Source organism: Pristiophorus japonicus, chromosome 3 (genome assembly GCF_044704955.1).
Source record: "Pristiophorus japonicus isolate sPriJap1 chromosome 3, sPriJap1.hap1, whole genome shotgun sequence".
Taxonomy (NCBI): domain Eukaryota; kingdom Metazoa; phylum Chordata; class Chondrichthyes; family Pristiophoridae; genus Pristiophorus; species Pristiophorus japonicus.
Window position 1 is genome coordinate 215145879 of NC_091979.1, and position 16042 is coordinate 215161920.

A 16042-nucleotide genomic window follows, 5' to 3' on the forward strand; every position below is an offset into this window, starting at 1 on the left:
AATGTTGACACACTGCTGTGTGTGTGTAGCTCAGACATCAATGGTGGGCATCACCTTGGTGCCAGTTAAAGTTTAAGTTAATTCAAGTTAAGTTTTAGTTAACCCTTTCATGTTAAGGAATCACCAATGTGTAACGGTCCAGTTATCTGAGACAATGCACAAATAGGTTATGTTGAATAAAAAACATTTTATACGACCATTGGTCTGAAATCATAAGTATTACGGGCAAAAACACCCCCACCCCACTTTTTGACCATTGACATCAATCAAATGGTCAACATGTCCAGCAACACAGAATTACAAATGCAAATCAGGAGGGTGGCCTCCTCACCCCATACATCACAGCAAATTGCATACACCCAGATGGAAATATAACACAGCCTTCACCTGTGGACATGCACCTCACTTTCTTTCCCCCGCCCCCCCTTTCTTCTCCCCACCTCTACCCCTTCCCCTCCTCGCTCCATGCCACCTGGCCAAAGAGCTCCTCAGGCGGTGCCTCATTAGGGGGTATGAAGGCAGAGGCGGTGGTTGGACGCGTACTGGAGCGGGGGGTGCCGTGGTGGGAACATTCTCAGATCCAGAAGCAGGATCTTGGTCCTGCCTCTCATCTGTCATTGGGATTGGAGTTGCGGAACCTAGAAGTGGAGTGCTGCGCTTCGGGACCACTGGGAGACCTGTGCCAGCAGTGTTCCTGGCTATCGCCTCCAGGGCCTCTGCTATCCACGGAACGTACTCAGTCATGGTGGCCAGCTGTCGGGATATGCCCCCCATTGCATCGAGGATCTGGTCACCAATGTCTACAGTCCTCCTGGACAACTGTACCATCTCTCCGCTCTCATTTGGCGCTCGTGGAACAGACCTGCCGCGTCCACGAAACCTCCGCGGGGTCGGTGCCGTCCTGAGAACAAATGGGGTGCCCTGTGGTGAGGTGCTTGGGGCCGGTATCTCCAGAGTGGAGGCGAGAATGGCCGGAGGAGCACTAGATGGCCTTGGGGTGGAATGGATTCTGGACCGTGGCGATGCAGGTTCCTCAAAGTCCGAGCTCTCATCCGTAGAGGACAGATCCAGCGGATCGACGGGTGAGAATCGGAGCTCCTCAGCACCAGATGTAGGATTGTCCGGCGAGTCCGGCCCCGCGCCCCCACCTTCTGGCCTCTGTGGTCTTGCCTGGGGCCGCGCTGCTGGCTGAGCTGCAAAACACAAATGGAGGTTATTAGAGGAGAAGGGAGTGCGAGAGCCATAAGGTGATTCCAGCGCTACACACAGCAGATGCATGACAAAAGCACCACCGCTATCAAAATCATCAAGCATCACATTTCATGACCATCAACACATTCTGCATTGCAATGATTTTCATGAGGCCAGCATTATTTATAGGAGAATTTTAGAAATAATTTATCATATATTATTGCTCGGATATGAGTGGGTGTGGCATCTATTGACTTTACATCACGCAATGGTGTAAGCTTTACTCACGTGGCATCACTTCAGGGTCTGCAGATGCCTGCGTGGCCATCCAGGGATGCTTCCCCACGAGTGCGAGCACCCGCTCCTCCATCTCAGTGATGTCGCTGGGGACTGGTGGCCCCCCACCCGTTCGCCTCTGCATGGACCTGATCGTCGATAACTTCTTCTGTAAAAGGTGCCAGGACGACATGGCATGAGATCATTGCATGAAATCATTGCTAGGTACTGTCACAGAGACAGATACAACACATAACCCGACAGATGTAATTATGATTATTGTGATAATTATCATTCTTTACCTAAAGACGTACACCGTGACCGCAGGCTTTGACTACAACATTCCCAGTACAAACACTCCCAGAAAGGAGATGAGTAAAAGTGGAGGGCAGAGAAACCCAAGGCAAAAAACAAAAAGGGCCACTGAATGTAAAGGGGCTGCAGGAGGGGTCAAAACTAAAAATCATGGTTTAAAAACTAGTATTAAAACACTCTACCTAAATGCACGCAGCATTCGAAATAAAGTAAATGAGTTGACGGCACAAATCATTACAAATGGGTATGATTTGGTGGCCATTACAGAAATGTGGTTGCAGGGTGGCCAAGACTGGGAATTAAACATACAGGGGTATCTGACGATTCGGAAAGATAGACAAGAAGGGAAAGGAGTTGGGGTAGCTTTGTTAATAAAGGATGATATCGGGGCAGTTGTGAGAGACGATATTGGCTCTAATGAACAAAATGTTGAATCATTGTGGGTGGAGATTAGAGATAGTAAGGGGAAAAACTCACTGGTGGGTGTAGTTTATAGGCCCCCAAATAATAACTTCACGGTGGGGCGGGCAATAATCAAGGGAATAATGGAGGCATGTGAAAAAGAAACGGCAGTAATCATGGGGGATTTTAACCTACATATCGATTGGTCAATTCAAATCGCACGGGGTAGCCTGGAGCAGGAATTCATAGAATGCATACGGGATTGTTTCTTAGAACAGTATGTTACAGAACCTACAAGGGAGCAAGCTATCTTAGATCTGGTCCTGTGTAATGAGACAGGAATAATAAACGATCTCCTAGTAAAAGATCCTCTCGGAATGAGTGATCACAGTATGGTTGAATTGTTAATAAAGATTGAGGGTGAGGAAGTAGTGTCTCCAACGAGCGTACTATGCTTAAACAAAGGGGACTACAGTGGGATGAGGGCAGAGTTGGTTAAAGTAGACTGGAAACACAGACTAAACGGTGGCACAATTGAGGAACAGTGGAGAACTTTTAAGGAGCTCTTTCATAGTGCTCAACAAAAATATATCCCAGTGAAAAAGAAGGGCGGTAAGAGAAGGGATAACCAGCCGTGGATAACCAAGGAAATAAAGGAGAATATCAAATTAAAAACCAATGCGTATAAGGTGGCCAAGGTTAGTGGGAAACTAGAAGATTGGGAAAATTTTAAACAACAGCAAAGAAGGACTAAGAAAGCAATAAAGAGAGGAAAGATAGATTACGAAGGTAAACTTGCGCAAAACATAAAAACAGATAGTAAAAGCTTTTACAGATATATAAAACGGAAAAGAGTGACTAAAGTAAATGTTGGTCCCTTAGAAGATGAGAAGGGGGATTTAATAATGGGAAATGTGGAAATGGCAGAGACCTTAAATAATTATTTTGCTTCGGTCTTCACAGTGGAAGACACAAAAACCATGCCAAAAATTGCTGGTCACAGGAATGTGGGAAGGGAGGACGTTGAGACAATCACTATCACTAGGGGGGTAGTGCTGGACAGGCTAATGGGACTCAAGGTAGACAAGTCCCCTGGTCCTGATGAAATGCATCCCAGGGTATTAAAAGAGATGGCGGAAGTTATAGCAGATGCATTCATTATAATCTATCAAAATTCTCTGGACTCTGGGGAGGTACCAGCGGATTGGAAAGCAGCTAATGTAACGCCTCTGTTTAAAAAGGGGGGCAGACAAAAGGCAGGTAACTATAGGCCGGTTAGTTTAACATCTGTAGTGGGGAAAATGCTTGAAACTATCATTAAGGAAGAAATAGCAGGACATCTAGATAGGAATAGTGCAATCAAGCAGACGCAGCATGGATTCATGAAGGGGAAATCATGTTTAACTAATTTACTGGAATTCTTTGAGGATATAACGAGCATGGTGGATAGAGGTGTACCGATGGATGTGGTGTATTTAGATTTTCAAAAGGCATTCGATAAGGTGCCACACAAAAGGTTACTGCAGAAGATAAAGGTACATGGAATCAGAGGAAATGTATTAGCATGGATAGAGAATTGGCTGGCTAACAGAAAGCAGAGAGTTGGGATAAATGGGTCCTTTTCGGGTTGGAAATCGGTGGTTAGTTGGGTGCCACAGGGATCGGTGCTGGGACCTCAACTGTTTACAATATACATAGATGACCTGGAAGAGGGGACAGAGTTTAGTGTAACAAAATTTGCAGATGACACAAAGATTAGTGGGAAAGTGGGTTGTGTAGAGGACACAGAGAGGCTGCAAAGAGATTTAGATAGGTTAAGCGAATGGGCTAAGGTTTGGCAGATGGAATACAATGTCGGAAAGTGTGAGGTCATCCACCTTGGGAAAAAAAACAGTAAAAGGGAATATTATTTGAATGGGGAGAAATTACAACATGCTGCGGTGCAGAGGGACCTGGGGGTCCTTGTGCATGAATCCCAAAAAGTTAGTTTGCAGGTGCAGCAGGTAATCAGGAAGGCGAATGGAATGTTGCCCCTCATTGCGAGAGGGATGAAGTACAAAAGCAGGGAGGTCCTTCTGCAACTGTATAGGGTATTGGTGAGGCCGCACCTGGAGTACTGCGTGCAGTTTTGGTCACCTTACTTAAGGAAGTATATACTAGCTTTGGAGGGGGTACAGAGACGATTCACGAGGCTGATTCCGGAGATGAGGGGGTTATCTTATGATGATAGATTGAGTAGACTGGGTCTTTACTCATTGGAGTTCAGAAGGATGAGGAGTGATCTTATAGAAACATTTAAAATAATGAAAGGGATAGACAAGATCGAGGCAGAGAGGTTGTTTCCACTGGTCGGGGAGACTAGAACTAGGGGGCACAGCATCAAAATAAGGGGGAGCCAATTTAAAACCGAGTTGAGAAGGAATTTCTTCTCCCAGAGGGTTGTGATCTGTGGAATTCCCTGCCCAAGGAAGCAGTTGAGGCTAGCTAATTGAATCTATTCAAGTCACAGATCGATAGATTTTTAACCAATAAGGGAATTAAGGGTTACGGGGAGCGGGCGGGTAAGTGGAGCTGAGTCCATGATCTTGTTGAATGGTGGAGCAGGCTCGAAGGGCTAAATGGCCTTCTCCTGTTCCTAATTCTTGTGCTCTTATGTTCTAAAAGTGAAAGACCTCACATCTGATGATAGTCACTCATGACTCTTACAAATCAAATTATATAAATACATAAGTACATGTAAATAAATGTAATATTTACTCTTGCGCATCCGACAAGGTCATTCCATCGTTTGCGACATTGGTTGCCCTCACGCTCCTTATTGGTCACTGACGAGACCACCTCTGCTATCTCGGCCCATATCTTCTGGTAGGCCTTTGGGGTGGGCTTCCCACGCCCTCCCTGGGTCAAATCACCCGAACGTAACTCGACTTCCGGCAGGAGGAAGACATTTGCCTTGTCCGAGAACCTCCTCGCTCTTTTGCGCCCTCCAATGTGCTCCTTTCCCAGCTCACTGCTCTCACCAGCATCAGTCTCCACAGTGTGCTATGTCGCCTCCTCCTCTCCCTCCATTATAGGCACCAAATTCGGGCAAATATCTGGCTGGTAACAACTAATTTTTTTTCCCCAATTTGCTGTAAAGCTCTAAACTCTCCCTCCTTACTCCCAAAGCAGCCACACCACACCCATACACGCCTTCAGTCCTTCTCAGCTCTCTCTCTCTCTGTCTCCTCTCTGTGCATGTCACGATGACCCTAGACCTCCTGAATCACGGGAATCGAGCGTTGCCATGCTGTTGCTAAGGACGGCGACACTTTATGGCAGAAGGTCAGAGAGATTTAATGCTACCGCCCATTTCTTATCGCTCGCGATAACACCCAGTTTCAAAACTGGAGACTAGGGGCTTTGAGAACCCCATTTTTACTGCCCACGCCGGAACTAACATCCATTTTTGGGTGATCTGCACAAAAGTGTAAAATCTAGCCCCTAGAGGGAAGATGAGGAGAATTTTTTTATCTTTCAGTGTTGTTGGGATCTGGAATGCTCTACCTGAAAAGATGGTGGAAGCTGATTTCAGAAATAATTTTAAAAGGGAGCTTGAGGATGAGGAACTTACAGGGTTACGGACAAAAAGCAGGGATGTGGGACTAAGCACGACTGTTCTTCCAAAGAGTCAGCACAGACACGATTGGCCGAATTGTCCCAATCTGTGCTGTAATTTTCTATGTGTCTATTATTCTCCAAACAGCCGTGGAGGCTGGGTCAATTGTTAATTTTAAATCAGAGATTGATAGCTTTTTGTTAACCAAAGGTATTAAGGGATATGGGGCAAAAGCGGATATATGGAGTTCAGTCACAGATTAGCCATAATCTCATTGAATGGTGGATAGACTTGAGGGGCTGAATGGCCTACTCCTGTTCTTATGTTCCTAAGGAGTCAGCTGATGAGATCTGTAAAAAGAGAGACCTGGGGGTGTAGGTGCACAAGTTTATGAAGGTGACAAGTTGAGAAGACTGTTAAAAAGCATGTGGGATCCTTGGGCTAGACTTTCCATTTAGCTGGCTGTCGCCCAAAAAATGGGCAATGTTCCAGCTTTAGCGATGTTTCAGCTTTAGCGATGTTTCAGCTTTAGCGATGTTTCAGCTTTCAGGATCACTGGAAGATCGCCCATTTTTCTGATTGCTACTTTTGGCTTTTTTGGGGGGTGATAGCAGAGCGATGTGAAATGGGTCTCAGCGATGTGAAATGGGTCTCAGCGATGTGAAATGGGTCTCAGCGATGTGGCAGGCTGGCAGCCCTAGCAACGGCCTTTCTGCGCATGTTGGGTTTTTTTTTGCAAAGAAGGTTTCGGGAAGTCAGGGATCATCTGGGCATGCGCAGAAGGCAAAGAGAGGGAGAGAGAGAGAGAGAGAGAGACAGACGGAGGGATACAGGGAGAGAGAGACAGATAAACAGAGCAGAGATCAACAAAAATCAATAAGGCAAAAATGTCCAACCAGGAGCAAGAGTGGGCGAGAGTGGCCAGGATGTGGAGGAGAGGAGGAGGGCAAAACCCTTCTCCGACGAGGCCAACGACGTCCTCGTCCAGGAGGTACACTCGAGGTGCGGCCAATTAACCCGGGGTTGGCGTGGGAAACCTCCACCCCGGACGTATCACCGATGTGGTGTCCTCGGTGTCCCACGAGCCGAGGGGATAGGACCAGTGCCGCAAGCGCTGGAACAGCCTGGTTGCTTCGGCAAGAGTAAGTATTAAATAGATTTTAAATTGTAATAATTCACAGAATATGTAAATCTGCCGGATTGAAATTAGATTCAATGCTAAGATCTGGACAGGGTTTGGAACCTGCACCCTTTAAGTCTAATTACGGCACCGTCTCCTTTTGGGTTACGTTGGTGGATGGGGCACGACTGAGCACTGAGGGGTCCGGTCGCCTTTACCCAGACGGTCAGTCTCTCCAGCTGCTGTCACTTACACAGTGACCCAGCCTGGACTGGGAGAGAGCTGCCCTGGCTCACTGTCTGCCCTGGGACACTTTCAGACATTAGCTCCTGTCAATGCCGAGCTCACCAGTGGTCTTGATTCCCCGCACCCCCCGGGGGCCCTTGTGCAAATTGTAGTCGAGATGTTTTGTGTCAAGCATTAGATCCTAAACACGATCTTATGAAATATTTTATCTGAAGGTAGATGTTATAACCATGCATCAATTGTGGATACAAACCGTATTAGCATATAATGTTGGAACCTGTTGTCTTTCCATGATAGTACTTAGTCAATTAGCTTATGCCATGCTCTTGTCACGTTTGCTGAGGAAGATACCTAAGAATCGGGCAGAGCGCAGGTGCACAGGAGGTGGCCCTGCCCAGCTGACCATCCTGACGGATTTGGAGGAACGCACTGCAGCACTGGTGGGCAGTCACAGTCGCTCGGCCATCAATGGTGGTGCAGATCCCTTGCTCGCGTCACGTGAGTAAGATGTAAAGCAGTGGTAATTCAAGTTCAAAGTAATCTAACAGTATTTCATTATAATATATGAATGGTGTCATGTTATGCATGCAGCTTCTGTACTACTCTCAGGTTAACAACATAAGAAATAGGAGCAGGAGTAGGCCATCTGGCCGCTCGAGCCTGCTCCGCCATTTAATAAGATCATGGCTGATCTGATCTAGGGCTCAGCTCCACTTATAGAAACATATAAAATAGGTGCAGGAGTAGGCCACTCGGCCCTTCGAGCCTGCACCGCCATTCAATGAATTCATGGCTGAACATGCAACTTCAGTACCCCATTCCTGCTTTCTCGCCATACCCCTTGATCCCCCTAGTAGTAAGGACTACATCTAACTCCTTTTTGAATATATTTAGTGAATTGGCCTCAACTACTTTCTGTGGTAGAGAATTCCACAGGTTCACCACTCTCTGGGTGAAGAAGTTTCTCCTCATCTCGGTCCTAAATGGCTTACCCCTTATCCTTAGACTGTGACCACTTCCCTGCCTGCTCCCCATAACCCTTCACTTCCTTATCATTCAGAAGTCTGTCTATCTCTGCCTCAAATATAGTCACTGATCCAACCTCCACAGCTCTCTGGGGTGGTGAATTCCATATAGACGTACTACCATATGATGTATTAATACGTAACGTCACTTGGCCACATTTATTGCAGTAGTGCAGCTCCTCCTACGTATGCCAGCGCAGCACAAGAATCATGTGTACCCTGCTGCTCAATAAGCTCAATAAGCTCAATTGTGTTTTGCAGGTCCTACTCCGTAGGCGCAAAGGGAGGCCTGTCCCTGTCCCTTTACAGGTGATTATCACCACGGGTACTGATGAGGAGACCACGGAGCCAGAGGAGGAATTGCAGGATACCGAGGAGGACGCCCCTTGCATCCCGGAATCTGCTGTATCTGCGGCCACATCGTCGTCTTCGACGGAAGAAGTAGCGGGCCCAAGCGGCTTGCAGCAGGCGACTCCAAGGTGTACAGTGCCCACGCTGACCCCACGGAGATTGAGTCAGCGAGGTCGGCACGCACTGCGACGGGCAGATCCTAACGAGGACATGGTCATACTGTGCAGGGAGAGCGTTGCCATCAGTCAAGAGCTCCTCCAGGCGATTGGTGGGTTGACCGGGAACATTGCCGCAATGTCTGCTCGCATAACGGAGGGTATGGAGCGCATGGTTGTGGCAATGGGCCAAATGACCGCCGGCGTCCATGCCATGCTACATGCGATAGTGTCGGGAGATGGCACTGCGCTCCAACCACCAGCACAGATGCGAGTCGGGAGGAAGAATTTCCTTCTGGCTCGGAAGTCTTCTCCTCCACCCTTAGACTTTCAAAAGGCTTTTGACAAGGTTCCACACAAGAGATTTAGTGTGCAAAATCAAAGCAGATGGTATTGGGGGTAATGTGCTGATGTGGATAGAGAACTGGTTGGCAGACAGGAAGCAGAGAGTCGGAATAAATGGGTCCTTTTCAGAATGGCAGGCAGTGACTAGTGGAGTGCCACAGGACTCAGTGCTAGGACCCCAGCTATTTACTATATACATTAATGATTTAGATGAAGGAATTCAGTGTAATATTTCCAAGTTTGCAGATGACACTAAGCTGGATGGCAGTGTGAGGAGGACGCTAAGAGGCTGCAGGGTGACTTGGACAGGTTCGGGCAAAGGCATGGCAGATGCAGTATAATGTGAATAAATGTGAGGTTATCCACTTTGGTGGCAAAAACACGAAGGCAGAATATTATCTGAATGGCGATAGATTAGGAAAAGGGGAGGTGCAACGAGACCTGGGTGTCATGGTACATCAGTCATTGAAAGTTGGCATGCAGCTACAGCAGGCAATGAAGAAGGCAAATGGTATGTTTGCATTCATAGCTAGGGGATTTGAGTATTGGAGCAGGGAGGTCTTACTGCAGTTGTACAGGGCTTCACCTGGAATATTGTGTTCAGTTTTGGTCTCCTAATCTGAGGAAGGACATTCTTGCTATTGAGGGAGTGCAGAGAAGGTTCATCAGACTGATTTCCGGGATGGTGGGACTGACATATGAGGCATGACTGGATTGACTGGGCCTGTATTCACTGGAGTTTAGAAGGATAAGAGGGGAGCTCATAGAAACATAAAATTCTGACGGGACTGGACAGGTTAGATGCAGGAAGAATGTTCCCGATGTTGGGGAAGTCCAGAACCAGGGGACATAGTCTAAGGGTAAGGAGTAAGCCATTTAGGACTGAGATGAGGAGAAACTTCTTCACCCAGTTGTTAACCTGTGGAATTCCCTACTGCAGAGCGTTGTTGATGCCAGTTCATTGGATATATTCAAGAGGGAGTTAGATATGGCCCTTACGGCTAAAGGGATCAAGGTTTGTTGAATGGTATGGATCTGGTTAACCTAAATAGTCAACTACAAACTATGAAAGAAAGATTGAAAAGGGCCCTGCGGAATCAGGGAACTACTGGGGAAAGGCAATTGGATGCGGAATTAATATGATTGAATCCATGAGGGTCTTGGAAAACCAGGCAAAGACTATCAACCACATTTTCAAACAAGATAGGAATGCATCAGATCGAGTCTCAGAAAATGATGCGTGTATCATGATGAGTAGATGGATGCTTGAACATGTCAGAGAAAATTTAGATAGGCTAGCTGATGGAAATGCTCCCCCGTGGGTAACTGCTAAACACCTAAAGGCTGCGCAAATCGAGTTGACTATGTGTCAGGTGAGAAGATTATCTTCTGTGTTTGTGGCCCCACATGAGTGTAATGTTATCAGTGATGATGCATTGTTGGGTATGGTGATAAGAATGCCTGTATTGTGTAGATCATGGAACCCTAAGCTGGTTTTTGCCACACATAATTTGGGATTCATTCGTAAAAGGGTCAAAATGAACTATGTGAACCCTCCAAAGCAGTTGGTTATTCATTGATCATCTGTATACAGAGTAAATTTAAATGGATGTACTATTGTTGGAAGAACTGCTATGTGTTTGTATGATATAACTAAAAGCGGAGAACCACTGTACGGATTTAATGTCATGCGGATTTTGAAGTTCGTATGTCCGATCTTGGCGGTTAGGCCCAAAGGAGAGTATGTCAATACTGCATACCGATGGAATGGTGAATATTGTATTACCACCATAGACGAGTTCTTCACTTACGGGCAATAGAATCAAACTACCTGCCTGTATCATTCCAACTAAAATAACCCGTGTTGGCACAAAACTCGTGTTGGCACGAAAACTTTATTACCACTGACTGGACAAAAGAGGATGAACATAAATGCAACTGAAGAAGGGAGAGACACCTTACAACAATATCTGGTAAAGTTTGGGTATGATTTACGCCTGTTGAATGAGAATCTAACTGAACTGGTAAATAAGATTGAACATACTGCTGAAACATTTAAAGTCTGAAGGTCGCGACTCGAGAATACCAACAGGTAATCATGTCTATCACCAGTGATATACCACGGTGGTATGACCTTGGAATTGCCAGAATCGAAATAACACCCTGGATAAGACTGGTATCGCAATTATTATTGTAGATGCAGTTGGTCTGTGTGGTACTCCGAATGGGGGAATGGGTGATAAGAATTTGGGAAAGCAGAAGACAGCGTCAGCAAGACATGGTTGCAGTGGTGCAGATTGTACAAATCAAATGACTGTTACTTTAAGTGTCTCATGAGGGTCAAAGACTCATGAGTCACTTGAGGAAGCATTGTAAGAAATGGACTGACACATGGAACAGCTGTGGAACGCAGATAGTTAATCGCATGCTCGTGGCTGAGGCCGAAATTCCAAGAATTAACAGAAAAGGTATGGGGCGTCAATCACCATCCACACAGAATGAGTCAGCACCAAGTGTTTCCCGAGAGACTGAGATTATCCGGCTCGAAGTTTAGTTGGAGAGTTCTACTGACAGGATAAAGGGAAAAAGGCGCCAACATGACTGACTCAGGAAGACATCAAACAGAATATAAGGAAAGAGCAATCAACCTTTGGTACTGCAGTCGAAGAGGATAGGATCGGATCTGGTCAATCGGAGCCAGAGAACTTACAATCAACATGGCCTGACCGCTCGTGGTCGATTGTATGTATAAGTTAACAATTATCATGTAAAACCACAGGTTTCTTTATTTGAGCACAGTAAATGCAAGAAGTACTAATCAATTCCTAATAAAGTTACAGTTGAGTCAGAAACAAAAGAAAATACTGCAGATGTTGGAATCTAAAATGGAAACAGAAAATGCTGGAAATCTCAACAGGTCAGGGCAGCATCTGTGGAGAGAAACAGAGTTAACGTTTCAGGTCTAACGAAGGGTCACAGACCCGAAACGTTAACTCTTTCTCTCCACAGATGCTGCCTGACCTGCTGAGTTTCCAGCATTTACTGTTTTCACATTAGAGTTGGGTCAGAATTGATCTTGTCAGAGTATTCTTCAGTAAGTCTCAGGGTCAATCCTAAGGTTGTGAAAAATATTTGCGGCTGCGGGCTGGGGGCCTCTGCCCAGGGCTCCGGCGGGCAGTGATTCTCGGCGAGAGATTGTGGTGTATGTGCGGCAAATGAGGATGCAGGGCCCTGAAGAGCTGAGGGCCTAGGGGCAGCACGGGCCTGCCCACACTGCGATATGTGTGCGCACGAGGTCTGTGCAGCAGAGCATGTCTCCAGTCATCCTGGTTTACCCTTGCCACTGGATAAAGGCCTAGCTCTGTCAAGCCCATGTGGTGGCTGATGTGCAACGGTCACCACACATTAAAAAAATCCACGCACAGGCATCTTCCACCTCTGGATTTCAGGACTGAAATATTGGGTCCTCCGTTGAAACATCTGTGAACTCACCCCTTTTGGTGTGGAAGCAAGTCATCCTCGCTCGAGGGGCCGCCTATAATGATGATGATGATGATGATGAAGTCTTGGGGTCTGAACTCTCTTACAAGAAGGCAAACTCTTACACGGAACAGCTTCAGGGGGCACTACCGGTTTTTTGCTCTGATTCAAAAATGGGTCGCTGCGCATGGTGATGATGTTGTCATCGCCGGTGTAGCAGAGCAGGGCGCTACTGGTTACTGCTGGCACTAAACACCTGAGGAATTTCGCAGAAGGCGTTAGCGGCACCACACCCAGACAAAAAGTCGTTTGCGCCCCGTTAACACCCCCTGGGAGCGCTAACGGGAGGCGCAAATGCCCCAAATTTCTCCCCCATAGAGTACAAAAGATAGGAAGTTATGATGAATCTTTATAAATCACTGATTCGGCCTCAACTGGAGTATTGTGCCAAATTCTGGGCATCGCACTTTAGGAAGGATGTGAAAGCCTTAGCGAGGATGCTGAAGAGATTTTCTGGAATTATTCCAGGGGTGAGGGACTGCAGTTATGTGGATAGACTGGAATCATGAACGGTTTTGATAGAGTAAATAAGAAGAAACTGTTCCCATTGGTTGAATGGTCAGTAACCAGAGGACACAGATTTAAGATGATTGGCAAAAGAACCAGAGATGACATAAGGAAACATTTTTTTTACACAGAGGTTTGTTGTGATCTGGAATTCATTGCCTGAAAGGGTGATGGTGACAGATTCAGTCGTAAGTTTCTAAAGGGAATTGAATAAATATTTAAAAGGGAAATAAATTTTAGGTCTATGCAGAAAGATGGGGGGAGTTAGTTGGATAGCTCTACCAAAGAGCCGGCATAGGCACGATGGGCCAAATGGCCTATTTCTGTGCTGTATCAGTCTATGATTCTATGAAAAAGGCTTGAGGGGCTGAATGGCCTACTCACCTTCCTCTATTCCTATTTTTCTATCACTGGCAATGACCACATTGTGCAATATTTGTAACAAATATCATCACTAAAAACAAATTTTCTGGCCATTATCACATTGTTGTTTGTGAGCAAATTGGCTGCCTATTTTCCTGGCATTACAATAGTAACTACATGTCAAACCTACTTAATTGGTTGTAAAGTGCTTTGGCACGTCCTGAAGTTGTGAAAGGCACTATATAAATACACATCTTTCTTTCTTTCCTTTTAAAAGCCAAATGTAAAGAAACAAAGGGACCTTAGAGTGCAGGTCCACAGATCCCTGAAGGTAGCAGGCCAGGAATACATAGCAAGGACGTTATGCTTGAACTGTATAAAACACTGGATAGGTTGCAGCTGAGTACTGTGTGCAGTTCTGGTCACCACATTACAGGAAAGGTGTGATTGCACTGGATAAGGCGCAGAGGAGATTTACAAGAATACAAAAGCAAAATACTGTGGATGCTGGAACCTGAAATAAAAACAAAAAATTCTGGAAATCTCAGTGGGTAAGGCAGCATCGATAGAGTGAAAAACAGAGTTAACGTTTCAGGTCGATGATCCCTCATCAGAACTGGTGAATGTTCGAAAAGAACGCATTCTTAAGAAGTACTGAAAGGGGGAGGGGAAGAAAGAACAAAAGGAAGGTCTGTGATAGTGTGGAAGGCAGGAGAGATTAGAGAGACAAAAGAGATGATGGGTCACATTTAAATGGTAATGGCAGGAGTTAGAAAAAGGTTAGTCTAGATATGACCAGACAAATTGCCTTGATGTGAAGGTCTGGTTCCAAGAGGCGGCAGAGTCCTATGACCACCTCCTTGGTGAAGCAGAGCCTCCAAAATATTGCTCCTGGCTTAAATGACAAGGGCAGTAGATGCATGGGAACACCACCACATCCAAGATGCTGTCCAAGTCACACACAATCCTGACTTGGACATATATCGCTGTTCCTTCATTGTTGCTGGGTCAAAATCCTGGAACTCCCTCCCTAACTATGGGAGTACCTTCACCGTAGGGACTTCAGCAGTTCAAGGGCAACTAGGGATGGGCAGTAAATGCCGGCCTTGCCAGCAATGTCCATATTCCAAGAAAAAAATAAAATAGCTTGGATACTTACATTCACAATGATGCAAGCGACAGAGTTAAAATTAATTTGTGGCTGAAGAAAAGGTGAGTCATTGAACTAATAGATCTGTGACTAATTATTGATGCGCTACGTAGAAAGGTGTTTGTTTAACCGTTGAACACTAAAAGCAGGACAGGAATGTTCACAGTGTAGTAGATGGAACATGGGAAATAGTTAGCTTAGTGTAGTGCAGGTGAGAAGGTGTGGACTGTACATAATATGCAAACCAGGGTAATGAGCTGCATGGTGTACGATAGAGAGCAAGTAGAGTACGTTACCCACTTGTTTTGTCAGTTCTACTGGCTCTGTCTAAGTTTGTGAAATTGTTTGGAGCTGTCTAATGTTGTTTAAAATTGCTGATGACACAGGGAATGTTTCTGCAGCCATACATAGTTATGGGTTCTGTTAACACCACTTGCTCCCAGTCATGGGGGCTCTAATTGCAGTCCCCCTCGTGCTTAAAAATGACGGGGAGATGTTGCAGAGGCAGCAAAGAAGAGGACAAGATGCTCACGGAGGAGCAGGAGGGCTCTCAGCAGGAGGCCTTACCCTCCTTGGGTCTTCAGAGAGCCCTTGTCCTACCTGCATTTAAGCCGGGAGCAATGTATTGGAGGCTCCGCTTCACCAAGGAGGTGGTCATAGGACTCTGCCACCTCTTGGAACCAGACCTTCACATCAAGGCAGAGCAGAGGTGCTGCCAGTAACCCTCACGGTGTCCGTGGCCCAGAATTGTTTCACCAGCGCATCCTTCCAGGCTGGAGCAGGCAACATAGCCATCATCTCCTAGTTCGCCATCCATCGCTGCCTTCTGCATGGTACAGGGCGCCATCAATTGCACACACGTGGTTTTGCAGGCACCGTATACCACTCTTAAGATGTTCCATAACTGCAAAGGCTACCATTCACTTAACGTGCAGTTGTTGTGTGACCACACCCAGCCCAGCATGATGGCGAACACCCGTTATCCTGAAGTGCCACACAAGAGGTTATTGAACAAAATTGGGGCTCATGGGATTGAGGATTGGTTAACGGACAGAAAACAGAGAGTAGGAATAAACAGGTCATTTTCGGGTTGGCAGACTGTAACCAGTGGGGTACCACATGGAACAGTGATTGGGCCTCAGCTATTCACAATCTATAGCAATGATTTGGATGAGGGGACCAAATGTTATATATCCAAGTTTGCTGATGATACAAAGCTAGGTTGGAATGTAAGCTGTGAGGAGGATGCAAAGAGACTTCAAGGGGAAATAGACAGGCTAAGTGAGTGGACAAGAACATGGCAATGGAATATAATGTGGAGAAATGTGAAGTTATCCACTTTGGTAGGAAAAATAAAAAAGCAGAGTATTTTTTAAATGGCGAGAGATTGGGAAATGTTGGTGTTCAGAGGGACCTGGGTGTCCTTGTCCACAAATCACTGAAAGTTAACACGCAGGC

At 46.1% G+C, this 16042-nt stretch overlaps 1 protein-coding gene across 1 annotated transcript in view; it reads right to left on the reverse strand.

Annotated features, from left to right (window-relative positions):
* Window positions 1–450: 450 nt before the first annotated feature.
* Window positions 451–16042, reverse strand: part of LOC139260097 (uncharacterized) — a gene marked incomplete at its 3' end in the record, with an annotated part of 64855 nt that continues 49263 nt past the window's right edge. Inside the window, exons 4-5 of the mRNA XM_070876251.1 lie at window positions 1480–1636; window positions 451–1193 (exon numbers count right to left, since the gene is read on the reverse strand). Of these exons, the coding sequence (XP_070732352.1) occupies window positions 451–1193; window positions 1480–1636 (900 nt within the window). The remainder of the gene's footprint in view (window positions 1194–1479; window positions 1637–16042) is intronic.